The following is a 26,710-nucleotide window of genomic DNA, read 5'->3' on the forward strand; positions in this document are numbered from 1 at the left end:
GTATCTGAGCTAGGGAAAGGGGCAGTCTTCCCTGGGTGAAGGGGCCTCCTGGGAGGAAGAGCAAGGTTTAGGGAAGGGGTTAAGAGCTCAGGGTCAGAGAACAGTGGATTCAAATCCTGACCGTCTGGGTTAAGTTATTCAATCCTTCTGTGACTCAGTTGACTCATCTGTCAAGTGGGGATAATGGTCTCCACGTTATAGGGTTGTTAGGATTCAATGAAAAAATATTGTAAAGGATTTAACACTGCCTGGCACCTACGGAGAACTCCATCCTCATTATTATTGTTGTTATTAGCAGCCTGGGGGCGGGTTCCTGCAACCGGCCTCCCCAGCGGTTTCCTGCCGGGGAGCAGACGGCCCCTCAGGCCTCGGCCCCACCCCACCCCTCCTCCCTGCAGCCCTCCTCTCCCCTTCCTCTCCCGGCCCTTTTCCTCCCCGCCTCCCCCGCCCCGCCCCGCCCCGTCCCTCCTCTTTCCTCGGAGGAAACTTTCCGCCGGCTGGTCCATCGGCCCTTGTCCGGCCCGCGCTGCCGCGGCCTGGGATCCGAGCCGGGCGGGCAGGTGACCGGGACCGGACGGGGCGGGAGCGGCCGGGCCCCGGGTGTCTGCGGCCGCCGGACGCGCCGGGGCCGGGCAGCGGGGAAGCGGGGCGCTGACGGTGAGTGAGCCCGGGCCTCCGGGCCCGGGGGTCCCCGCGGGGCGGGCGGGATGGGAGAGGGAGGCGGCTTCCCTGCCCGGAGCCCGCCCAGGGAGTAAGGAAGGCGCCCACGTCTCTCTCCTTCATCCCGATTCCCGGACGGCGAAAGCGGGCCTCGTTTGGGGAACCCACCAGGGGACGGAGCCTCCTGCGGCTCACTCCCCCGACCCTCAGGTGTTGGGGCGTCCGCGCCCAGGGGAAGGGCCCCCCAGGCAGGGCCCAGGTCGGCAACGAAGTTAGGAAGCCGCTCTCTCCAGGGTGGAGCCTGGCTGGGGCTGCCCTTCCAGGGAGCAGAGCTGCCCCGAGGAGAAAGCGGGGTCAGGGTCGGCTCCAGAGGGGAAGAAGGGTCTGACCTTGCTGACCTCGCAGGCTGACAGGGGAGCTGCGCCCCCAGAGAAGCATGGATGCCCCCCGAAGGGACATGGAGTTGCTCAGCAACAGCCTGGCGGCCTACGCACACATCCGCGGTGAGGGCAGACCCCCGGACCTGGACCCCTCCCTGCCTCCTCAGGCCCCACTCCACCCCTTCCCTCCCCTCCTCCCGGCCCCTGCCACTGTAACCCCCCTTAGCCAGTCACTTACTCCCAAACCGCCCCCCACTCCCCCGACTGCCCGATGGCGGCTACCTAAGGTCCCTCAAATAGAGGGTACTGTCCTTGCCCCCCAAACTTAGAACCTGGAGTCTTTTAGAGATGGGCTGACTCCCACGTGCCAGGCCCCCTCCGTGACTTCTGCCCTCTGACCCCCAGCTAACCCCGAGAGCTTCGGCCTCTACTTCGTGCTGGGTGTCTGCTTTGGCCTACTGCTCACCCTGTGCCTCCTGGTCATCAGCATCTCCTGCGCACCCCGCCCGCGGCCCCGAGGCCCCACTCCGCGCCGGGACCCCCGCAGCAGCACCCTGGAGGCCGACGATGACGACGACGACGACGACGACGAGGAGGACACGGTGACTCGGCTGGGCCCCGACGACACGCTGCCGGGCCCCGAGGTGTCCGCGGAGCCCGACGGGCCCCTGAGCGTCAACGTCTTCACTTCGGCGGAGGAGCTGGAGCGGGCGCAGCGGCTAGAGGAGCGGGAACGGATCCTGCGGGAGATCTGGCGCACTGGACAGCCAGACCTGCTGGGCACCGGCACGCTGGGGCCCAGCCCCACGGGCACGGGCACCCTGGGCCGCATGCACTATTACTGACCGGCCCCCAGAGCGTACTGGATATGCACAGGGGCTTCGAGCTGCCCCAGGACCTTTGGACTGCCCCTGCCCACGGTGCTATGGAGGCCCCGCCCCCACGGCGCCCCTGGTGCTGTTGGGCCTGGATTCCCGTCCCCTGGGAGACACCCTTCCCCCGTCCAGCCAGAAGGCCCTGGGGGTAGGGCAGGACGCAAGGTCCCCATCCCGTCTCTGGGGGACGGTTAAGAGGTGACGTGACCAATGAAAGCTGCATTCTCAGTGACTCAGTCTCCCTCTGTTATCCTTCCCCCTAATGACTCCCAAGCTCTTGCCATGCAGGGGGCCCCAGGGCTGAGACCCCTTTACCAGGCTGACCACCTCCTTCCACCCACCCGACGCCTCAGCACACATGCTTGCGTTCAATTCACACATGGCAAAAACACACACTCCTGCACCCACACTCCACCGCCTCACCACAGACGCACACACAGAAATCAACCGCATTCCTTTCAAATGCATTCCTTACCGGTAAACGCCCGGGTACACGTTGCCCCTGTCCCTACAAATGCCCTAAGTTTATGCATCACTGCAATCACACACACGCGCGCGCGCACACAAGGCCTCGGAACCCTAACCTTGACGCTGAGGCGCTATTAGCCCCAATGTAACCAGGGGTGCCTGAGCTGGGCTGTGGAGTTCTTGTGTCACTGCGTTCCCGTGAGTCCCTCACAGCGGACAGTGGAGGCAACTGGGAGGGGTCCGGGCTGGAGAGCCGGCCCGCCCGGCCCCTCCCCTGGCGCACAGCTGGATTCTGGAATCCGGCCCCCGGGCAGAGGCCCGACCCCTCCTGGGCCCCTCCTGCCGGCCATTTCTCCAGCGCGGGGACTAGCGTCCGAAGGAGACACCCTCCCCCCTCGCCATCCGGTGGATAAAAATAGCCGCGCGCAGGCCTTGGGAACGGTAATGGAAGCCACATGTTGGCCAGATGTGCCCGGGAGCCACTGCCAGGAAAGCGGAGGGCCGGGAGCGCAGAACGCCAGCCCCGCCCCGCCGCGCAGACCCCGCCCTGCACCGACCAGGGAGGCGTGGCGCGCGTACATGGCAGAGTTTACTTTCTTGCGTTTCCCAAAATCGTGTGCAAGGACGTGGGTGGCCGGAGCCCGACTTCGCTCCAGGTCCCGCCGTAGTCCCTCCCGGGCCCACCCCTCAGTGCGTCTGCGTCTGCGCGTGGATGGAGCCCAGGTTCCGGGACTCCTGGGTCCTCCGCGTCATCTGAACCGAGTGGAGAGAGGGCGTCAGGGGAGTGCCAGCCGCCCACCCCCACACACCCCCGCCCCGCCTGGGACCCGCACCCCACCCACCTCCAGCAACGTGCGCTTCTCCCTCTCGCTCTTCAGCTCCTCCCAGATGTCAGTTAGCTTCTTTCTGCGGACGCGAGACCGAGGGGAAGGGGTGGGCCGGGCAGGCCTAGAGTCCGCACCCCTCTCCTCCCCTCCCCGCACCCCTACCCACTTACTCCAGCTGCACCCCCATCAGCTCCAGCGACCTCCTTAAAGCCTCCACCTCGTCCTTTATCCTCACCATGTCGTCTCTGTCACTTTTGCTATCTGTGAGATTTTGCGGGACCAAGGAGTGGAGGGTGGGAGTCATTTGGGGCTCTGGAGTCAGCATGATAGGATGTGGATTCTTCTGAGCAGGGGATACCTCTTCGGGGGGCACCTCCTCTTTGGGGGTGGCCTCATCCTTCGCTGGTGCCTCCTCCAGGAGAGTGGTAGCCTCTTCCTGGGGGTCGGCCTTCTCAAGGGCAGGCATGGACCCTGACTTGGACTTGGGCTCGGACTGGAGAGGGGAGCTGTCCCTCTTATCCAGGGGACGTTTCGCCATGCAGAGGGGGTGCTCCCCTGGCATGTGAACCTCCTCTTGGGACTGAGCCTCACTGGCCTCAAGAGACCTGGCGTTTAGCAGGGCTTCCTCCGGAGAGAAGTGATGGAACTGAGTGTTGTCTCGGGTGGAGGCCTCTTCAGAGAGCACCTGTTTGGTGGTCAAGACCTTTCCTAGGGTGTGGGCCTCGTCCCCAGGAGGGGCCATCTTTGGACCAGGTGGGACTTCTGGGACCGGTGCCTCATGCACAGAAAAGACCCTGTCTGGTCTGGGGGCTTTGTCCTCCAGAGTTGGGGTCTCCTCTAGGATAGGGACCTTATCTGGAGTTAGGGATTCCTCTGGAGTGGGGGCCTTATCTGGAGACAAGGTCTTCTCTGGGCTGCGGGCATTGTCCAGAGATGAGGTCTTCTCTGGGCTGCCGGCCTTATCCAGAGACGGGGTCTTCTCTGGACTGGGGGCCTTATCTGGAGATGGGGTCTTCTCTAGGCTGGGGGTCTTGTCCAGAGTTGGGGTTTTATTCACACGAGGGGCCTTTGTAAGGCTGCTCCGCTCTTCGCCCTGTGGTGATGGGGGTGAGGTCTCAGCCGAGGGCTGGGTACCTTGACAGTTTGAGTCTGGTTCCCCTTGGCCTGGGATCCTTCACACCACACCCCTGAGAACCAGACTCTGCCCAGGATCCCCACTCTCCCCAGTCTTGGGCCTCTCACCCGACTGGCTGCAGAGCGTTGCTGTGAAGCCTGGGTTTTGGCTCGCTTTCTGCCACTCTGGCCTGGACACCCACCGAGGAAACTGCTGCTGGAGCCTGTGAGAGCAGACCCTCAGGGGCCCGGGCCTACTTGGACCCCAAGCCTCTCCCCATCTCTGTCCCTCAGCACAACCACCCCAGGCCTCACCCCACTGCAGGGAGGCATCGACACTTACTGGAGTTTTGGGAAGGGCGCTTCTGACTGTCTCCGCTGGGTGTCCAAGATGGCCTGAAACATGTCCCCATCAGAACCGGGGATGGGGGCAGGGAGCAGCATTTCTTCTGGACCTTCCTCTTTCCCCCTCTGCCACCCTGCTCCTTACTTGGCTTTGCTTGGCCCAGTCGGGGCTGTCACCAGCTTCTTGACCGTAGGGAGGGCTGTTCTGGGCATCATCTTTTTGGGTTCCTTAATAGGAGCTGGGAGGGGAGAGGGGAGTGGGGCATTTGTTCACTCATCCATTCATCTAAAAGTCACTGTGCTGTGCACAGGGGACTAGTGACAGGAGATGAATCATATTTGACTCTGCCTCCTGGGAGCTCTGGGGACACTGACCATGGGAGCACCCCCAAAGAGCTGTCAGGGAAGGCTTCGTGGGGAGATGGCTCCAAATCCTGCCAGTTTTTAATCCATGCTTTTCAAAGACTTGTACTCGGCTTAGTGCCCATGGCTGGTTCAGACTCTTCTCCTTCCTGGACCAAGGCAACATCCTTCCCCCTTCCAGTCCGCACTCCCTTCTCTGTCTTCTCTATCACATCTACTCCCTAAGAGATCTCACCCAGCCTTATGGGTTTTATTATCATCAATAAGCCAACAACTCCTAAATTTTCATCTCTAGCCCCATCCTCTTCCCTGAACTCCAGACTCATACCCGACAGCTCTCTCAATATTTCCACTTAACTTAGCATCACACACTTACCATAGCCAGAACTAAACTCTTGCTTCCCAACCTCCTTGCCCTCAGAATCTTCCCCTTTCCCACTGCTCCCCATCTTGCCCACTCACTCAGACGACAAAGTGAGGAGTCCTCCTTGATGCCTTTATTTCCATATGCTGCACATGCAAACCATCAGTAAGTCCTGTCTGCTCTAAACACATCCTGAATCCAGCCACTCATCCTCACCTCCACCACTAAGCACTCTAGATTGAGTCACACCGTCTTCACTAACCTGGGCTTGGGCTGCACCCACCCTGCCTAGGGTGTGCTCTCCCCACAGCAGCCAGAATGAGCTCATGTTCTATTGGGGAAGCAGACATAAACAAAAGGAGTAAACCATGTAGTGTGTTAGAGATTTATTAGTAGTACAGAGGAAGAATAAGCAGGGGAGTGTATGATTTTAAATGAGATGGTCCTGAGAAGGCCACACTGAGAAGGTGACATCAGAGTGAGCATCTGAAGGCAGTCACACAAGTGACATTCATATCCACGGACACAGGAACAGCTACTCTGGCACATGCACACATGCTGAAATTGACTTACACACACAATATCACACACAGATACAAACAAAATCCCCTGACTGTGGCTCGCAGTGGGCGAGAGCATGGATCCTAGAGCCAGACAGCAGACTTGGAATTCCTGCTCTATTACTCGCCAGTTGTGTGAGAACTTGGTTGGTAATTTAACCTTTCTGTGCCCCCATGTCCTCATCCATAAAACATGGAAAACAAGAACACACATCCTGTAGGGTTGTTGTGAGGTTTGAGTGACTTAATCCATGTGAGGTGCTTAGTGTCTGCCATATAGTCAAAGCTCAGTAAATGTTAACTATGAGGCCTGCTTCTTGTAGTGTGGCTGATTAGGTGCTCTGCGGAGCCCTCCCACTAGAGAGCAATTACATTCTGCTTAGAATACAATTTTAAGGCACTGTTGGACATAAAAGAGGTAGGAGAAGTCCACAAAAAAGGTAGGAACTGGGGCCAGAAAGGAAGTGAGAGGGCAGCACGACTTTGTGGCTACAGAGCCTGGGGCCAGTGATGAGGAGCAGGTGCCCCATGTTCTGCTCCTTTGGCTCGTCACAGGCCCAGAGCTCGGTAGCCAGACAGCAGCGAGAGTCTTGCACCACTTTCTTCTGCAGGGCTGAAGTGGTCTCCGGTGGTTGGTGCCCTCTGGCTACTGGCAGAAGTAAAAGCAAGTCCTCGCTGGAAAAAGTTTTCCCCTACAGAGGTGTACAGAACTCCCACACACTGAGATCATACACAAAGATCCTAAAACACACGAGAGGGCAGGCCACTGAGAGCAGGAGTCAGCAGACGCTACACACAGCAGATACTGGAAGTGTCAGGAAAAGAACACAGCATAGCTACATATAGTATATTTGAAGAAATAAAGGATGAGCATGCAACAAAAGGACCATTAGGTCCTGTTAGGTCCAGGAAGATTTTGCAGGGAAGAAAAAAAAAAAAAAAGAATTCTGTACTACTAGAGATGATAAATAGCATATATGAAATAAAATGCAACGTGTAGGTTAAACAGCAGATTAAACCTAGATAAAGGGACTTTCCTGGTGGCGCAGTGGTTAAGAATCTGCCTGCCAGTGCAGGGGACACGGGTTCAAGCCCCGGTCAGGGAAGATCCCACATGCCGCAGAGCAACTAAGCCCGTGTGCCACAACTACTGAGCCTGCGCTCTAGAGCCTGTGAGCCACAACTACTGAGCCCGCGCGCCACAACTACTGAAGCCCACGTGCCTAGAGCCCGTGCCCGCAACAAGAGAAGCCACCACAATGAGAAGCCCACTCACCACAACGAAGAGTAGCCCCCGCTCGCCAGAGTAGCCCCCGCTCGCCGCAACTAGAGAAAAGCCCGCGCGCAGCAACGAAGACCCAACTCAGCCAAAAATAAATAAATAAATAGATAGATTTAAAAAAAAAAAAAAACCTAGATAAAATCTAGAGAGAGAATTAGTAAACTAGAAGTAGAATGAGACGAGTGAAAATTTGAAAGCAGTGTTCAAAGGAAGAGGTAATAGAAGCAGGGTCTGACTATGGCTGAGTGAGGTAGGTGGTGGTTAAATACTCTCTCCACACAGCAACTATAAAGCTGGATAAAAATGGCAAAACAACCATTTCAGTGCTTGGATACTGACCAAAGACATAAAATAATTGGAGAAGCACTTGTGCTTGATGGTGTTCTTGCCTGCTCCCATCCCTCCCCCACCCCCTACTGCCTTGGTCCATGTGGACATTCTGCAGGGTGGGATAGGTGGAGGATGAGCAGCTTTACTGCCATGGTTGAAGAGAACGCAATCAATATGGGGTGCAATCTTGGATTTGGCATTGGTTTCATTGATATGACACCAAAAGCACAAGCAACCAAAGAAAAAATAGGTCAGTGGGACTTCATCAAAATTTTAAACTTTTGAGCACAAAGGACACCATCAAGAAAGTGAAAAGACAACACAAAGAACAGGGGAAAATATTTGCAAATCATATGTATGATAAGGGCCTATTATCTAGAAAATATAAAGAACTCCGACAACTCAACAGTAAAAAGTCAACCCAATTAAAAAATGGGCAAAGGACTCAGATAGATTTTTTCAACATCATTAGCTGTCAAAGAAATGCAAAGCAAAACCACAATGAGATAGCACTTCATACCCACTAGGATGGTTACAATCAAAAGACAGATAATAACAAGTACTGGTGTGAATGTGGAGAAACTGGAACCCTCATACACTGTTGGCGGGAATATAAAATGGTGCAAACACTTTGGAAAACAGTCTGCCAGTTCTTCCCAAAGTTAAACCAGAGTTATCATATCACCTAGCAATTCCTTTCATAAGTATATACCCAAGAGAAATGCAAACACGTCCACATAAAATCTTGTACACTAATAAAGTTCATAGCCAAAAAGTAGAAACAACCCAAATATCCATCAACAAATGAATGGAAAAAAGTGATACAATAGAATATTACTGGGCAATAAAAAGGAATGAAGTACAACACATACTACAAAATGGATAAACCTTGAAAACATTATTCGATGTGAAAGAAGCCCATTAAGAAGACCATATATTGTATGATATCACGTATATGAAATGTAGGCAGATCTATCAAGACAAAGTAGATTAGTGGTTGTCTTGGGATGAGGAGGGGAGAATGGGGAGACTGGTGGGGTAATGGCTAAAGAGTACAGTGAGTGACAAAAACATTCTAAAATTGATTGTGGTGGTGTTGCACAACTATGACTCTACTAAACACCACCGAATTGTACATTTAAATGAGTGAATTGTATGGTATGTGAATATATCTCAATAAAGCTGTTAACCCCCATTCCCCAAAAAAGGTGGCAGGCCAGATTTGGCCCACAGACCATAATTTGCTAACTCTTAACCTAAACACCCCAATAAAAGGCAGAGATTGTCAGACTGAATTAAAAAAGCAAGATCCAGCTATATACTGTGGACAACAGATTCAAAGACACAAATAGGTTGACAGTAAAAGATTGGAGGAAGATATATCACATAAATAGTAACTATAATAGTAACCATATATTAATATCAGACAAACTTCAAGATGAGAAAAATTACTAAAGAAAAAGAGGGAGAGGTTATAATGATAAACAGGTAAGTACATCAGGAAGAGATAACAATGACAAATGTACATGTGCCTAACAACAAAGCCTCAAAATATATAAAGCAAACACTGACAGAATTGAAAGGAGAAATAATTCAAAAATAATAGTTGGAGATTTTGTTCAGGAGAAAGGTTAAGACTTTGAATTCAGACTTGTAAAGTTAAATATACATGGTAAATTTCAAGAGCAACCACTAAAATAATAACAATAAAGTGTACTAATTCTAAATTAATGAAAAAAGTGAGATAAGAAAAAAAGGAGAAAATAAACATTTAAAAATGTTGTAAAATAATATGATTAATATAGTCTAAACTCATCAATTTATCACCAAAGAAAAAGACTGACAAACTAGAGTTAAAAAACAAAGGTGAGAGGGCAGACAGCAGAAGCAAGAACTACAATCCTGCAGCCTGTGGAACAAAAACCACATTCACAGAAAGATAGACAAGATGAAAAGGCAGAGGGCTATGTACCAGATGAAGGAACAACATAAAACCCTAGAAAAACAACTAAATGAAGTGGAGATAGGCAACCTTCCAGAAAAAGAATTCAGAATAATGATAGTGAAGATGATCCAGGACCTCGGAAAAAGAATGGAGGCAAAGATCGAGAAGATGCAAGAAATGTTTAACAAAGACCTAGAAGAATTAAAGAACAAACAAACAGAGATGAACAACACAATAACTGAAATGAAAACTACACTAGAAGGAATCAATAGCAGAATAACTGAGGCAGAAGAACGGATAAGTGACCTGGAAGACAGAATGGTGGAATTCACTGCTGCGGAACAGACTAAAGAAAAAAGAATGAAAAGAAATGAAGACAGCCTCAGACACCTCTGGGACAACATTAAACACAACAACATTTGCATTATAGGGGTCCCAGAAGGAGAAGAGAGAGAGAAAGGACCAGAGAAAATATCTGAAGAGATTATAGTCAAAAACTTCCCTAACATGGGAAAGGAAATAGCCACCCAAGTCCAGGAAGCCCAGTGAGTCCCATACAGGAGAAACCCAAGGAGATAACATGCCGAGACACATAGTAATCAAATTGGCAAAAATTAAAGACAAAGAAAAATTATTGAAAGCAGCAAGGGAAAAACGACAAATAACATACAAGGGAACTCCCATAAGGTTAACAGCTGATTTCTCAGCAGAAACTCTACAAGCCAGAAGGGAGTGGCATGATATACTTAAAGTGATGAAAGGGAAGAACCTGCAACCAAGATTACTCTACCCGGCAAGGATCTCATTCAGATTCGACGGAGAAATCAAAAGATTTACAGACAAGCAAAAGCTAAGAGAATTCAGCACCACCAAACCAGCTCTACAACAAATGCTAAAGGAACTTCTCTAAGTGGGAAACACAAGAGAAGAAAATGACCTACAAAAACAAACCCAAAACAATTAAGAAAATGGTCATAGGAACATACATATCAATAATTACCTTAAACGTGAATGGATTAAATGCTCCAACCAAAAGACACAGGCTTGCTGAATGGATACAAAAACAAGACCCATCTATATGCTGTCTACAAGAGACCCACTTCAGACCTAGGGACACATACAGACTGAAAGTGAGGGGATGGAAAAAGATAAATGGAAATCAGAAGAAAGCTGGAGTAGCAATACTCATATCAGATAAAATAGACTTTAAAGTAAAGAATGTTACAAGAGACAAGGAAGGACACTACATAATGATCCAGGGATCAATCCAAGAAGAAGATATAACAATTATAAATATATATGCACCCAACATAGGAGCACCTCAATACATAAGGCAACTGCCAACACCTATAAAAGAGGAAATCGACAGTACACAGTAATAGTGGGGGACTTTAACACCTCACTTACACCAATGGACAGATCATCCAAAATGAAAATAAATAAGGAAACAGAAGCATTAAATGACACAATAGACCAGACAGATTTAATTGATATTTATAGGACATTCCATCCAAAACCAGCAGATTACACTTTCTTCTCAAGTGCACATGGAACATTCTCCAGGATAGATCACATCTTGGGCCACAAATCAAACCTCAGTAAATTTAAGAAAACTGAAATCATATCAAGCATCTTTTCTGACCACAACGCTATGAGATTAGAAATGAACTACAGGGGAAAAAACGTAAAAAACACAAACACATGGAGGCTAAACAATACATTACTAAATAACCAAGAGATCACTGAAGAAATCAAAGAGGAAATCAAAAAGTACCTAGAGACAAATGACAATGAAAACACGACGATCTAAAACCTATGGGATGCAGCAAAAGCAGTTCTAAGAGGGAAGTTTATAGCTATACAAGCCTACCTCAAGAAACAAGAAAAATCTCAAATAAACAATCTAACCTTACACCTAAAGGAACTAGAGAAAGAAGAACAAACAAAACCCAAAGTTAGAAGAAGGAAAGAAATCATAAAGATCAGAGCAGAAATAAATGAAACAGAAACAAAGAAAACAATAGCAAAGATCAATAAAACTAAAAGCTGGTTCTTCGAGAAGATAAACAAAGTTGATAAACCATTAGCCAGACTCATCAAGAAAAAGAAGGAGAGGACTCAAATCAATAAAATTAGAAATGAAAAAGGAGAAGTTACAACAGACACCGCAGAAATACAAAGCATCCTAAGAGACTACTACAAGCAACTCTATGCAAATAAAATGGACAACCTGGAAGAAATGGACAAATTCTTAGAAATGTATAACCTTCCAAGACTGAACCAGGAAGAAATAGAAAACATGAACAGACCAATCACAAGTAATGAAATTGAAACTGTGGTTAAAAATCTTCCAACAAACAAAAGTCCAGGACCAGATGGCTTCACAGGCGAATTCTATCAAACATTTAGAGAAGAGCTAACACCCATCCTTCTCAAACTCTTCCAAAAAATTGCAGAGGAAGGAACACTCCCAAACTCTTTCTATGAGGCCACCATCACCCAGATACCAAAACCAGACAAAGATACTACAAAAAAAGAAAATTACAGACCAATATCACTGATGAATATAGATGCAAAAATCCTCAACAAAATACTAGCAAACAGAATCCAACAACACATTAAAAGGATCATACACCATGATCAAGTGGGATTTATCCCAGGGATGCAAGGATTCTTCAATATATGCAAATCAATCAATGTGATACGCCATATTAACAAAATTGAAGAATAAAATCATATGATCATCTCAATAGATGTAGAAAAAGCTTTTGACAAAATTCAACACCCATTTATGATAAAAACTCTCCAGAAAATGGGCATAGAGGGAACCTACCTCAGCATAATAAAGGCCATGTATGACAAACCCACAGCAAACATCATTCTCAATGGTGAAAAACTGAAAGCATTTGCTCTAAGACCAGGAACAAGACAAGGATGTCCACTCTCACCACTATTATTCAACATAGTTTTGGAAGTCCTAGCCACGGCAATCAGAGAAGAAAAAGAAATAAAAGGAATACAAATTGGAAAAGAAGAAGTAAAACTGTCACTGTTTGCAGATGACATGATACTATACATAGAGAATCCTAAAAATGCCACCAGAAAACTACTAGAGCTAATCAATGAATTTGGTAAAGTTGCAGGATACAAAATTAATGCACAGAAATCTCTTGCATCCCTATACACTAATGATGAAAAATCTGAAAGAGAAATTAAGGAAACACTCCCATTTACCATTTCAACAAAAAGAATAAAATACCTAGGAATAAACCTACCTAAGGAGACAAAAGACCTGTATGCAGAAAACTATAAGACACTGATGAGAGAAATTAAAGATGATACCAACAGATGGAGAGATATACCATGTTCTTGGATTGGAAGAATCAATATTTTGAAAATGACTATACTACCCAAATCAATCTACAGATTCAATGCAATCCCTATCAAAGGACCAATGGCATTTTTTACGGAACTAGAACAAAAAATCTTAAAATTTGTATGGAGACACAAAGGACCCCAAATAGCCAAAGCAGTCTTGAGGGAAAAAAACGGAGCTGGAGAAATCAGACTCCCTGACTTCAGACTATACTACAAAGCTACAGTAATCAAGACAATATGGTACTGGCACAAAAACAGAAACATAGATCAATGGAACAAGATAGAAAGCCCAGAGATAAACCCACGCACCTATGGTCAACTAATCTATGACAAAGGAGGCAAGGATATACAATGGAGAAAAGACAGTCTCTTCAATAAGTGGTGCTGGGAAAACTGGACAGCTACATGTAAAAGAATGAAATTAGAACACTCCCTAACACCATACACAAAAATAAACTCAAAATGGATTCGAGACCTAAACGTAAGACCGGACACTATAAAACTCTTAGAGGAAAACATAGGAACAACATTCTTTGACATAAATCACAGCAAGATCTTTTTTGATCCACTTCCTAGAGTAATGGAAATAAAAACAAAAATAAACAAATGGGACCTAATGAAACTTTAAAGCTTTTGCACAGCAAAAGAAATGAAAAACAAGACGAAAAGACAACCCTCAGAATTGGAGAAAATATTTGCAAACAAATCAACAGACAAAGGATTAATCTCCAGAATATATAAACAGCTCATGCAGCTCAATATGAAAGAAACAAACAACCCAATCCAAAAATGGGCAGAAGACCTAAATAGACATTTCTCCAAAGAAGACATACAGATGGCCAAGAAGCACATGAAAAGCTGCTCAACATCATTAATTATTAGAGAAATGGAAATCAAAACTACAATGAGGTATCACCTCACACCGGTTAGGATGGGCATCATCAGAAAATCTACAAACAACAAATGCTGGAGAGGGTGTGGAGAAAAGGGAACCCTCTTGCACTGTTGGTGGGAATGTAAATTGATACAGCCACTACGGAGAACAGTATGGAGGTTCCTTAAAAAACTAAAAATAGAATTACCATATGATCCAGCAATCCCACTACTGGGCATATACCCAGAGAAAACCATAATTCAAAAAGACACATGCACCCCAATGTTCATTGCAGCACTATTTACAATAGCCAGATCATGGAAGCAAGCTAAATGCTCATCGACAGATGAATGGATAAAGATGTGGCACATATATACAATGGAATATTACTCAGCCATAAAAAGGTACGAAATTGGGTCACTTGTTAAGACATGGATGGATCTAGAGACTGTCATACAGAGTGAAGTAAGTCAGAAAGAGAAAAACAAATATCACATATTAACGCATATATGTGGAACCTAGAAAAATGGTACAGATGAACCAGTTTGCAGGGCAGAAGTTGAGACACAGATGTAGAGAACAAACGTATGGACACCAAGAGGGGAAAGCTGCGGGGAGGTGGGGATGGTGGTGTGATGAATTGGGCGATTGGGATTGACATGTATACACTGATGTGTATAAAGTTGATGACTAATAAGAACCTGCTGTATAAAAAAATAAAATAAAATTCAAAAATTAAAAGAAAACAAAGTTACTTTCTAGAGATCTTTTGCAAAATAACGTGCATATAGTTAACACTATTGTACACTTAAAAATGGTTAGGATGGTAAATCTTATATATTTCCTACCACAATTTTTTTAATTTTTCTGTGCCGCAGCTTACGGGATCTTAGTTCCCCAGCCAGGGATCGAACCTGGGCCCTTGGCATTGAGAGCACAGAGTCCTAACCACTGGACCACCAGGGAAATCCCTTACCACAGTTTTTTTTAAAGGTACAATAGAGAAGTTTTTTTTTAAAGTATGTGAATATAGTAACAAGAGACTGAATAAGAATATAGTAACAAGACTTTGAACAAGCATATAGTAACAAGAGATTGAACAAGAAAAAACAGTTGAAAAAATAAATATTAGAAATGAAAAGGACTATAACTGCAGATACAGATGAAATTTAAAAGATTATAAGAGGGGACTTCCCTGGTGGCGCAGTGGTTAAGAATCCGCCTGCCAATGCAGGGGACAAGCGTTCGAGCCCTGGTGCGGGAAGATCCCAAATGCTGTGGAGCAACTAAGCCCGTGCACCACAACTACTGAGCTTGCGCTCTAGAGCCCGGAAGCCACAACTACTGAGCCCACGTGCCACAACTACTGAGCCTATGCACCTAGAGCCCATGCTCTGCAACAAGAGAAGCCACTGCAATTAGAAGCCTGAGCAGAGCAATTAAGAGTAGCCCCCGCTAGCCACAACTAGAGAAAGCCTGCACACAGCAACAAAGACCCAATGCAGCCAAAAATAAATAAATAAAATAAATTAAAAAAAAACATTATGAGAATATTATGAACAACTTTATATAAATAGTCAGAAAACATCGATTAAACAGATAATTAAAAAATATAACTCACTAAAACTGATTGAAGAATTTTAGTGAGATTTTTGGCCAGCCATGGTTACCCAGGGACCAGGAGACAGAATGCTGTTTGTGCCAGTCTCCTGAGGTGTAAGGTTTCCTCTCCCTCTGAATTCCAAGGTGAAGCCCTTTAAAGAGCAGTTGTAAAGAGGTCTTTGCAGATGTAATCAAGTTAAGAGGAGCTCATACTGGATTAGGGTGGACCCTAACCCAGTGACTGGGTTAGGTATCCTTATTAGAAGAGGGAAATTTGGACACAGACACAGAGGGCAGAAGACCTTGTAAATACAGAGGCAGAGAATGGAGTGATGCAACTGCAAGCCAAAGATTGCCAGAAGCTAAGAAGAAGCAAAGAAATATTCTTCCCCTAGAACCTTCACAAAGAACATGGCCATGCCAACATCCAGAATTTGGATTTCCAGGTTCCAAAAATGTGAGATATTTGTGTTGTTTTAAGCCAGGAGAAGGCAGGCAGGCAGGCAGGCAGGCAGGCAGGCAGGAAGAAAGGAAGGAAGGAAGGAAGGAAGGAAGGGAGGGAGGGAGGGAAGAAGGGAAGGAGGAGGGGAAGGAAGGAGAGAGAGAGAAAGAAAGAGAGAAAGAGAGAGAGAGAAGGAGGGAGGGAGGAAGGGAAAGAAAGAAAGAAAGAAAGAAAGAAAGAAAGAAAGAAAGAAAGAAAGAAAGAAAGGAAGGAAGGAAGAGAGGGAGGGAGGGAGGAAGGAAGAAAGGAAGGAAGGAAGGAAGAAAGAAAAGAAAGAAAGAAAGAAAGGAAGGAAGGAAAGAAAGAGAGAGAGGCAGAGAGGGAGGGAGGGAGGGAAAGAAGGAAGGAAGGAAGGAAGGAAGGAAGAAAGAAAGAAAGAGAAAGAAAGAAAGAGAAAGAAAGAAAGAAAGAAAGAAAAAGAAAGGGAAATGGTACAGGGAAAACTGGACAGCTACCAGTAAAAGAATGAAATTAGAACACTCCCTAACACCATACCCAAAAATAAACTCAAAATGGATTACAGACCTAAATGTAAGACTGGACACTATAAAACTCTTAGAGGAAAACATAGGAAGAACACTCTTGAACATAAATCATAGCAAGATCTTTTTTGACCCATCTACTAGAGTAATGGACATAAAAACAAAAATAAACAAATGGGACCTAATGAAACTTAAAAGCTTTTGCACAGCAAAGAAAACCATAAACAAGACGAAAAGACAACCCTCAGAATGGGAGAAAATATTTGCAAACGAATCAACAAAGGATTAATCTCCAAAATATACAAACAGCTCATGCAGCTCAATATCAAAACAACCCAATCAAATGGGTGGAAGACCTAAATAGACATTTCTCCAAAGAAGACATACAGATGGGCAAGAAGCACATGAAAAGATGCTCAATATTACTAATCATTAGAGAAATGCAAATCAAAACTACAATGAGGTATCACCTCACACCAGTTAGAATGGGCATCATCAGAAAGTCTACAAACAACAAATGTTGGAGAGGGTGTGGAGAAAGGGAACCCTCTTGCACTGTTGGTGGGAATGTAAATTGATACAGCCACTATGGAGAACAGTATGGAGGTTCCTTAAAAACTAAAAATAGAATTACCATATGACCCAGCAATCCCTCTACTAGGCATATACCCAGAGAAAACCATAATTCAAAAAGACACATGCACCGCAATGTTCATTGCAGCACTATTTACAATAGCCAGGTCATGGAAGCAACCTATATGCCCATCGACAGACGAATGGATAAAAAAGACGTGGTACATATATACAATGGAATATTACTCAGCCGTAAAAAGGAATGAAATTGGGTCATCTGTAGAGACATGGATGAGTCTAGAGACTGTCATACAGAGTGAAGTAAGTCAGAAAGAGAAAAACAAATATCGTATATTAACGCATATTTGTGGAATCTAGAAAAATGGTACAGATGAACTAGTTTGCAAGGCAGAGAAAGAGACAAAGATGTAGAGAACAAACGTATGGACACCAAGGGGGGAAAGGAGGGCGTGGGATGAATTGGGAGATTGGGATTAACATATATACACTAATATGTATAAAATAGATAACTAATGAGAACCTGCTGTATAGCACAGGGAACTCTAGTTCACTTCATTGTACAGTAGAAACTAACACAACATTGTAAAACAACTATACCCCAATTAAAAAATATATATATATTAAAAACACTATGCACTTAAAAAAAAAAAGGGAGAAAGAGAGAGAGAGAGGGAGAGAGAGAGAGGGAGAGAGGGAGGGAGGGAGAGAAGGAAGGAAGGGAGGGAGGGAGGAAGGAAGGAAGAAAGAAAATATTTTAGCCAGAAGCCAGACTTGCTTATAACTATAAAGAAATTGAAGTAGTTTAAAATCTTCCCATAATGGAAGAAAACAGGACCAGATGAATGTACAAGCAAGTTTTACCAGCTTTCAAGGAAAGATGATTCCCATCTTATGTAAGCTCTAAAAGATATTTTAAAAACAAAAAAACATATTCCTTAACTCATTCATGAGGCCAGTATAATACTGATAATCAGATGAGGACAGTAAAAACAAGTGCAAAAATCTGAAGGAAAAGAAAAAAAACTGGGAAGGTATCCCAACAGTATATGAAAAAATAATAAACCATGACCAATTTGAATTTATCCCAGGAATACAAGGGTGGCTTAATATTAGAAAATTCTCCAAATATCTTTATTACATTGACAGATTAAAGAAGAAAACCCATATAATCATTTCAAAAGATTCATATAAACAATTAGAAAATTCGACACCCACTCTTGATAAAAATTCTAAGCAAAAGAAATAGAAAGACCTTCCTTAACCAGACAAAAATATACCTACAAAAGATCTAAGCAAACATCATTGTTAAAGGGAAAAAGTTTGAAGCATTCCATTTAAAATCAGGAACATGGTAATGATGTTCAGCATCACTATTTCTATTCAATATTGTATTGCGATCCTAGCCACTAGAGTAAAACAAGAAAATGAAATTAAAAGATATAAGATGTGGAAAGGAGAGAGCCAAACTGTCATTACTCACAGAATAAATGACTGTCTTCATAGAAAACCTATTAAGGATTTACAGATAAATACTGAAATTATCAGCACCATGGCTGGCTATAAAATCAATATACAAAAATCAGTGCATTTTTATAGTCCTGTAATAAATAATAAAAAGGATATCTAATTTTTAAAATGACACAATAAAACTACATGCAGAAATAATAAATGGTGCTAGAACAAGTGATTGTCCATATGGAAAAATGTATAATTAGAGCACTCATTAAAATCAATGCTACATAGATAAAAGCATTTAAAAATGAAAAGCAACACTTTAAAAGTTTAAAAGAAAATATAAATGGATGGTTTTTCTGAATTTGGGGCAGGAAGGATTACTTAAACAAGAAAAAACCTGCTAACTATTAAAGATAAGATTGATATGTTTGCATTAAAATTAACTCCTAGATAAATATTGTATGTTATCACATATATGTGCTTATCACTTATATGTAGAATCTAAAAAACAAAACAAACAAATGAATATAACAAAATAGAAACAGACTCATAGACATAGAGAACAAACTAGTGGTTACCTGTGGGGAGAGGGAAGGGGAGAGGGGCAAGATAGTGGTAGGGATTAAAAGGTACAAACTACTCTGTATAAAATAATTAATGGGAATTCCCTGGTGGTCCAGTGGTTAGGACTTGGTGCTTTCACTGCCATGGTCCTGGGTTCAATCCCTGGTCAGGGATCCCACATAAAAATAAATTTAAAAAAATAAACAAACAAATAAGCTACATGGTGGGAATATAAATTGGTACAACCGCTATGGAGGACAGTATGGAGGTTCCTTAAAAAACTAAAAATAGAACTACCATATAATCCACCAATCCCACTCCTGGGCATATATCTGGAGAAAACCATAATTTGAAAAGATACCTGCACCCCAATGTTCATTGCAGCACTATTTACAATAGCCAGGACACGGAGACAACCTAAATGTCCATCGACAGAGGAACAGATAGAGAAGATGTGGTACATATATACAATGGAATATTACTCAGCCATAAAAAAGAACGAAATAATGCCATTTGCAGCAACATGGGTGGACCTAGAGATTATCACACTAAATGAAGTAAGTCAAACAGAGAAAGACAAATATCATATGGTATCACTCATATGTGGAATCTAATTTTTTTTAATGATATATAAATAAATAAATAAGCTACAAGGATTTATTGTACAGCACAGGGAATATAGCCAATATTTTGCAATAACTTTAAATGGAGTATAAGCTGTAAAAATTTTGAATCACTATGTTGTACACCTGAAACTAATATAATATTGTAAATCAACTATACTTCAAAAATTTTTTTTTTGATTTAGAACTCCTGTTCATCAAAAACCTCACTAAAAAAAAGAAAAGCCACAAACTGAAAGTATCTATAACATGTATAACACGTAATTCAGAATATATAAAGGACTCCAACAATTATTACTAACCAGGGAAATACAAATGAAGTCCACAATGAGATGCTATTTTGTGTTAGATTCACGAAAATAATGAAATCTGGTAATACCAAGTGTTGAAGAGAATTTGGATCAGTATGATTTCTTATACACTGATGGTGGAGTGGTAAAAGTGTACAATCCCTTTGGAAACCAATGTGACTTGACCTCATAAAAGCTGAACATTTACATACCGTACACTCTAGCAGTGCCACTCCTAGGACTATATCCTAGAGAAACATTATACCTGCACACCAGAAGACAGACACATGATAGTGCTTATGGCAGCACTATTTGTAATAATAAATACTAGAGCCCTGCTGCTTCTGGTTCCAGCCCTGCAACCTCATCACAGCCCTCCTAGCCCCTCTTGTCTTTACTACTCAGCTCCTGCAACAGGAGTCCTGCTGCCAGAGGCTGGGCAAGTCCCTGAAAACACACACCATATCCAGAGAGCAGCTCCCAGGGGACTGAAGGCTTGAGGCAGACCTGGGGCCAGCAGTGGCTACTGGTTTATATTGGAAAGATAAAGGAGATTTTCTGTTTCCTGTTTTATAAATGTACATTTTTCACTTGGTGTCTTATCAAATGTTTGTGTTTAAAACATATAAACATCTACTATTGCCGTTTTCTACTTGGCTTTAGCAAACAACAATAAATGAATAAAAAAATAAAATAAAAATAAAAACTAGAAACAACGAAAATGTCCAACATCAGGAATAGACCAGATACATAAATTGCATTCAGTTCCACAAGGAATAGTATACAGCAGATAAAAAGAAATGAACTGCATCTACACACAACATGGATGAATCTTAGAAACATAATGTTGATTGGAAACAGCAAGTCCCAGAAGACCATAAACATATGATACCATTTTTATAGACCTCAAAAACAAACAAAAATAAATTAATTGATACATTGTTTAGGCACATACCAAAGTGAGTACATTTAAAAACTCAAGGGAATTATTCAAAATTCAGGGTAGTGGTCAGGGTTACCTTTGATGTTGGGGAAGTAGCGGAAGGGAAAGAGAGGAGCACACAAACCACTAGCAATTTCTAGTTCTCGGGTTTGGGTGACAGACCATGGGTGCTCATTATTAAGTTTTAAAACACATATATTATGTATATTTTTTGATTATGTGAAATATTACATTAAAACATAAATTAAAGACACATCCCACGAATACAGTGATGCATAAACAGAACTATTCACTGACACACTTAATAGATACATGAACACACAGTCTCAAAGACCCAGATACACTGATCCATACATTTCCTTACAAAATGAAACAAACCTAAACACATTCGTTCATGAGAATGACAGCCACATTCTCTGGAGAGAAGAACAGGAACATACTAACACACACAAAGTGACACATTCCTAACACTGACCACATACATTCCTACCAGTCCCATGGGGAGGTACCTCCTAAGGGGGTGTACTGGACCACTGGGAGACTATGGGTGTTTATGAGCCACTGGACTGGTGGATCGTCTCCCAGAGATCACCCCCCAATCCCAGGCTTCCCGGGCACCCACCTGATTCCCGGGATGCCACTTTCCGTGCGACCAGCTTCTTGATCTATGCAGAAAAGAAGTGTCAGAATCTGAAGAGGAGCCCTCACATTTCTAGGTTCCACCCTCATTTGTGGGTGGCCCTCCAGCTGTGTCCCGTGAGAGCCACAACCCCCAACTTTGTCCAGAGTAGCCTGCCCCTTGCCACCTGAGTGCCTGGCTTCGTACTCACCGGGGGTGGTGGGAGCACAAAGTTATCTGGGAAAAGTCCTCTTCTGCCTTGAGACTCTCCTTCCCACCAGCCCTTATCCTCTGTGGTCTGGGAGAGCAAGATGCCACGGGGTGGTGAGCCAGATCCCCACGCTCCTTCCTTCCCCAAGCCCACCCTTCTCAACACCCCCGTCCCTGTGCCCTCCCCTGCCCTGTGCCTTTCCCACCTTCCTCAGTACTTTCACCTCGTCCCCCCTCCGCAGCGCCAACTCGTCTGGGGCCTCGGGATGGTAGTCAAACAGGACCCTGTAGGTCTCAGGGTGGGAGACTGAGGGGAGGTCAGTTCACTGAAGCCAAACCCCCTCCCCAAACCATTCATCGGCTCCCTCCTCCATCAGTCTAGCTGGGTCCCCCCCCCCCAAGTCAGAGTGGCTTGAGGGGGAGGATTTGAAGGACCCTTTGGCTGGGTGCTCACCTGTCCGCAGGTAGTCTGGAGGGCTGTCATAGTTCATGCTGCTCAGCTAGTGGGGCAGGGGGAGGAACAAGCTGAGCCCCCCAACCCCCCGCCCCCCCCAGCCAAGAGGAACTCACCACCTCTTTGCCCACTCCACCCAATTTACCTTGGGAGGCCGCTGGGGACCAAGGCTGATTGAAGGCATGTCTGGGTTACCAAGGCCTGGTGGGGGATAGTGAGGTTAGGGGCGGGTGCTAATTCAGTTTAGGTCATGGGAGAGGTCAAAGGGGTGATGGGGCAAGATGTGTGGATCACAGGCTCAGGCCACTGGGGAGGGTCACTGAAGATTGTAGAGTCTGGTCACAGGGGTTCACGGGGTCACAGGGTCCAGGTCTCACTTGGGGGTCCACTGTCCAGCAACTCCACAAAGTTGGACGGGAAGGCTCCCAGCTGCCCGTTCTTCTTCCCCAGCCACCAGCCGTCCTCAATCTGGGGAGGCGGGAGGACGAAGGGGCATCTGGTTCTGCCCCAAGGGGCTCCCTAGGCATCTTAAACCCTGGTTCACCCCCCTCTCCCGATTCTGCCCGATGACCCCTCTCCTCCCTTGCTCCCCCACTTTCCCATTTCTGTGCCCCTCATCAGTCCCATCACCCACACCCTCACTGCACCCATGTCCCCTCATCCGGAGACGTACTCCATCATCTCCCCCCAAACCCTCTCATCACCTCATCCCCTCACCTCCTTTATCACTTCCACAATCTCCCCAGCTTGCAGCTTCAGCTCGTCCGCCTGCTCCGGGCTGTAGCTGAAGTTCACTTTGCACCATCTTTGGGGGCCTGGAGATTCGACGGGGTGACCTGGGGTCGGACGAGAGTGAGGCCGCTGGAGCCTCGGGCCCCAGTCAGCTGAGCTGGGGGACGGGCGGGCCGCGAGCGCCCCCTTGGTACTTCCAGGCCCCGCCCCAGGGCGGAGCATTGTACTCGAGAACCAATCACGGGCCGCCCAGAGGCCACGCAGTCCCGCCCAGAGCCGCGCCCGTCTCGGCGAGCTGGGACGACCTGGGGGGCGGGGGTGGGCTGCGGGCGCCCGCCCACCGCCCTGGCTCTCACCTCGGCGGCGCGCACAGCGCGGTCTCGGCGCCTCCCCCGAACCGCGGAGAGTCTCAGGGATCTGCTACGAATGAGCGCACGGGCAGGGGGGGCTCTCAGCTCCCGAGGGCGCGCGCTGAGAGCCACGCCACCCCACCCCCCGCCCGACCTCACCTGCACCAGGCACTCGGGGAAGAGGCCACAACGGCCCCCAAGCTCTCCACGCAGCCAGCCCCGTGCGGGCCCCTTGCACACCTGCCGGACCACGTCCCCGGGCGCCAGGCTCAGCTCGTCCTCTTTCTGCGCGCTGTATCCGGCCAGGACCAGCGCCTCTGCGGGCGGAGAATGGCGCGGGCACGCGGCTCAGAAGAGCCCATTCAGGGCCGACTGGCCATGGCGCGAGTCCCAGGCCCCGTGTGGACAGCGGGAGAGCGGGGTGGTGGTATAGGCTTTTATCGCTATTTCCACGCAGTTGCATAGAAGAGCTACCCCAAACCCTCTGCACATACCCATGGCTTCCGGGGCGCCTTCCGGAGCCGAGCAAGAAGGATGGTGCAGTCGCGTTCGCAGCCGAGAACTGGGTCCAGGTAGGGTGGGACAAGCAGCGAGATTGTGAAGCCAAGGAGGCGGAGACACGAGCCGATAGGTCGGGCTCCAGGTGCAAGGAGTGGGTATGGGAGAGGGGGTGGCCCAGCTCGGCAGGTTCGGTCCCCAAACCAGGAGTGAGGACTCCGGGATCTCTGGCCAGTGCTGGGGTCACAGCTCCCCGACATGATCTTGTCTGCCTAGCCACCTAAGTTTCAGTCTAGCCACCTTCCCTCCTTCTCAGCCTTGGCCCTGAGGCTCCCACCCACCATTACTGGCCTACCCTCTCTCCGGGCTGACAAGCTTTTAGCTGCAGGGGAGGTGGGAAGAGGCACATACCAGCAGGCGGGTCCTGGGTAGACGGGGTGGTTGCTCTGTGCGCACAAAGCTATTGCTGCTTTCCCTGGGAAGCATATTCCTCCCTGGACCCCCTTCAAGGGAAGAGGAAGAGCACAAAAACCCTTTCTTCAGGCCAAGGGGGCCTCGTCTGGTTTCAGAAAACATCCCCGGATTCTCCCAGGGGGAAGACAGGAAGGGAACTTCAGGAGCTTTCAAGGCTCCTGCTCTCCTGCAGCCAAGGCCAACGCTGGCAAAGGCTGAAGGTTAGTGCCAGTCCCACGTGGGCTAGGCTAATTTTCAGGTCATCTTCCTGCTTAGTGGCGAACGTAGAAAGCCAAGCCTGAGCCCTGCAACCACTTCATCTGTTGCTACCCCGGGGTTAATGGAGACTCTTCATTGCAGCATGGAGCCCATTTTTGTGCTGCACTGAACAGCAGCTGGAGTGACTTAAGTAGCTTTATGAAAAGATTATTTTTCAAAAAATCTGTGAGCCTCAAAAAAAAAAAAAGAAAGCCGAGCCTGTTATCCACACCCTTTGACCCCTGCCCCACCACTCTGGAAGCCAAAGTCCTTGCTTATGACACCAGAGTGAAAAAAATCTGGTTCTCCTAGGGTGTCCAAGGTACAGGATACGAAGCAAAATCACTGGAAAGGGAAAGAGGAGCTATTACCCAACGCAGGATCGGCTGAAGTCCTCCTAGAACAACCGAATGCGGGGCTGGAGAGGATGGAGCCAAGCAACAGTCTGGGCCCAGCCCCCCACAGACACCTGGTTTTTCAGGTTCCCTGAAGCTGCTATGGGAGACACCCCCCCCCCAACACACACACTCAGGGTGACAATGACCAGAGCCCATTTACATCTGCCACTTTATTTTTTTATTTGCAGGAGGAGTTGAAACAAATTTTAAGGGTATTTTCATTTTTTTTTCCCTAAACATGAATCATTCAAGTAAAACCAACTTAACTATAGAAATGTAGCAAAGTAAGGGGAAAGTAGCATAACAACCCAAGAGGCAAAGGTTGGAGGGGGGGGAAGAGGTGGGTGCAGTCCGCATATAACATATGCATAAATGCCATATGATTCACCTGCTCAGGACCGCCTCCCCAGAAGGCAAGCACAAGGACCCATTTTAAGAGGATGTTTTCCCCCCAAACATCTGAGAATGTTTCAACTTAAAGCTTAAGGTTATAAAAAGAAAGAAAAAGAAAAAAACAAAACAAAAAACCCCCACAAACCACCCAGCCATAACCACCTTCCTTAATCGATCATAGGAGTTTCTTTTCATTTTATAAAAAGATTAATAAAAAATATTGAAAAAATTATTTTCTCATCTTATATTTGTAAAGATAATAGAAGTCAGAAGTTTCTTAGAAAACAGACCAGAAACTGCCACATCCAGTTTCCACCCCTGTTGCTGAGAGGATCAGCAGGACTAGGAAGTTTGGGATACTGGAGCTGCTGGTGGAGAAGGGGAAGCCCAGCCCAGAAGAAATCAGAAAATATTGGGGGGGAGGGGAGGTGCGCACATGGGGTGTGGTCAGGAGCAACACCATGTGATACATGGCTGCGCAGAAAAGGGGAACACAAGGTGGTCAGAAAGGCCTTGAACTCCTCCTCGACATACAAAACCAACTTTTACAAAGATCCAAGCAGTTTGGTCCCAAACTGAGGTGAACACTTCAATGTTTATTCACATGCTTTGTTTTCTCTTTTTAAGAATCAAAGTTGCCCAAATTAAATCTTTCCGCTAATGTTACTATATATGCCTAAAAAAAAAGGGGGGGGGGGCTTTTAAAATCAGGATAAGGGAGAAGAGATCGAAAATCATCAAATTAGTCCTCTTAGCTCCAAATGAAATGAAATGAAGAATAAAACTGTTGGTTTCTAATAGGGAACAAACCAAAATCCAAGTATCGCTCTGCCCTCCCTACCCCAGCCCCACCCCACACAGCAACAAATGAGAACCACACAGCTAAAGCCCAACGTGGTGTGTTCTGCTCAAGAGCTGGGCCTGACCCCAGGCCCCACAGCCGGCTGCCTCTGTCCAGCGGGACACAGCGCCAGGGATGCTTTCGGCTGTAGTAGGAGTTCTGCATGGCTGGTGGGGGGTAGGGGTGGGATTTTCAGAATCTTCTCGAGGCTCCTCTGTTTAGCTCCTCACCAGCCATCTTCCCAGCGCCTCTCTCCCTTGGGCAGGGGCTCCCATCAAGGTGGCCTCTACTCAGCTGTAGGCTGTAAATTGTCCTTCTCTTCTCGGTTCTCTGTCCCACTCTCGTCGTCTTCAATCTCCCCTTCCTCCCCACTGAACTTGTCGTGGGCCCATTTGGGGCTGGTGCTGGATTTCCGGAACATGAACCGGCCCCGACCCCGAGGAAAGGCTCCCCGGCCCCGGCCCCGGCTCACCCACTTCTCACTGCCTTCACCTTCACGGTCATCGTGCTGAAAGGAAAGAAGACTGCCATCAATGCCAGAGTGAACAAGAGCAGCCAGGACCCTCTCCTCTGAACCCATCCAAATGTGACTTTCTCAAATGAACCTATGCCCTGTCCCCCACTCTAAAAATGCTACTGATTCAGATCTAAGAGAATATTCAGTTGGGTTCCTTGAATTCTAAGG

General features: G+C 46.6%; 3 protein-coding genes across 12 annotated transcripts in view; 1 reads left to right on the top strand and 2 right to left on the bottom strand.

Annotated features, from left to right (window-relative positions):
• SH3D21 (SH3 domain containing 21) overlaps positions 1-24,829 on the bottom strand; it is a 29,384-nt gene extending 4,555 nt beyond the window's left edge. Inside the window, exons 1-17 of one of the 6 annotated variants that reach the window (XR_014236314.1) lie at positions 23,679-24,829; positions 23,344-23,501; positions 23,191-23,254; positions 22,820-22,938; positions 22,480-22,570; positions 22,248-22,303; positions 22,103-22,148; positions 21,855-21,955; positions 21,650-21,736; positions 21,442-21,484; positions 5,658-5,726; positions 4,814-4,907; positions 4,667-4,719; positions 4,453-4,547; positions 3,381-4,303; positions 3,226-3,289; positions 2,963-3,136 (exon numbers count right to left, since the gene is read on the bottom strand). Coding sequence is in view for 5 of the 6 variants with exons in the window: in XM_082363185.1 (XP_082219311.1) it covers positions 3,071-3,136; positions 3,226-3,289; positions 3,381-4,303; positions 4,453-4,547; positions 4,667-4,719; positions 4,814-4,907; positions 5,658-5,726; positions 21,442-21,484; positions 21,650-21,736; positions 21,855-21,955; positions 22,103-22,148; positions 22,248-22,303; positions 22,480-22,570; positions 22,820-22,938; positions 23,191-23,254; positions 23,344-23,501; positions 23,679-23,682 (2,133 nt within the window). In the remaining variant the exon portion in view is untranslated. Of the gene's footprint in view, positions 1-2,954; positions 3,137-3,225; positions 3,290-3,380; positions 4,304-4,452; positions 4,548-4,666; positions 4,720-4,813; positions 4,908-5,657; positions 5,727-21,441; positions 21,485-21,649; positions 21,737-21,854; positions 21,956-22,102; positions 22,149-22,247; positions 22,304-22,479; positions 22,571-22,819; positions 22,939-23,190; positions 23,255-23,343; positions 23,502-23,678 lie in introns of those variants that run through there. The other 5 variants (XM_082363186.1, XM_082363187.1, XM_082363185.1 and 2 more) reach the window with 5 other exon arrangements.
• On the top strand, positions 476-2,147 carry EVA1B (eva-1 homolog B). The gene is made up of 3 exons (XM_082363687.1): positions 476-657; positions 1,066-1,163; positions 1,446-2,147. The coding sequence occupies exons 2-3, from the start codon at positions 1,097-1,099 to the stop codon at positions 1,883-1,885; spliced, it is 507 nt and encodes a 168-aa protein (XP_082219813.1). The 5' UTR covers positions 476-657; positions 1,066-1,096; the 3' UTR covers positions 1,886-2,147.
• Positions 24,830-24,954: 125 nt separating the features above from the next.
• The window catches only part of THRAP3 (thyroid hormone receptor associated protein 3), a 71,828-nt gene continuing 70,072 nt past the window's right edge, over positions 24,955-26,710 (bottom strand). For all 5 annotated transcript variants that reach the window (XM_082362862.1, XM_082362860.1, XM_082362863.1 and 2 more), the window contains one exon: positions 24,955-26,533. In XM_082362862.1, coding sequence (XP_082218988.1) covers positions 26,312-26,533 — 222 coding nt within the window. In that variant the 3' untranslated portion in view covers positions 24,955-26,311. The remainder of the gene's footprint in view (positions 26,534-26,710) is intronic.

This window comes from Balaenoptera borealis (assembly GCF_965194805.1).
Source record: "Balaenoptera borealis genome assembly, chromosome: 1".
Taxonomy (NCBI): domain Eukaryota; kingdom Metazoa; phylum Chordata; class Mammalia; order Artiodactyla; family Balaenopteridae; genus Balaenoptera; species Balaenoptera borealis.

Coding starts and splice junctions, on each gene's coding strand:
- EVA1B (XM_082363687.1), top strand. CDS start 1,097: ATGGATGCCCCCCGAAGGGACATGGAGTTGCTCAGCAACAGCCTGGCG. Junction 1,164..1,445: donor GGCCTACGCACACATCCGCG/GTGAGGGCAGAC, acceptor TCTGACCCCCAG/CTAACCCCGAGAGCTTCGGC.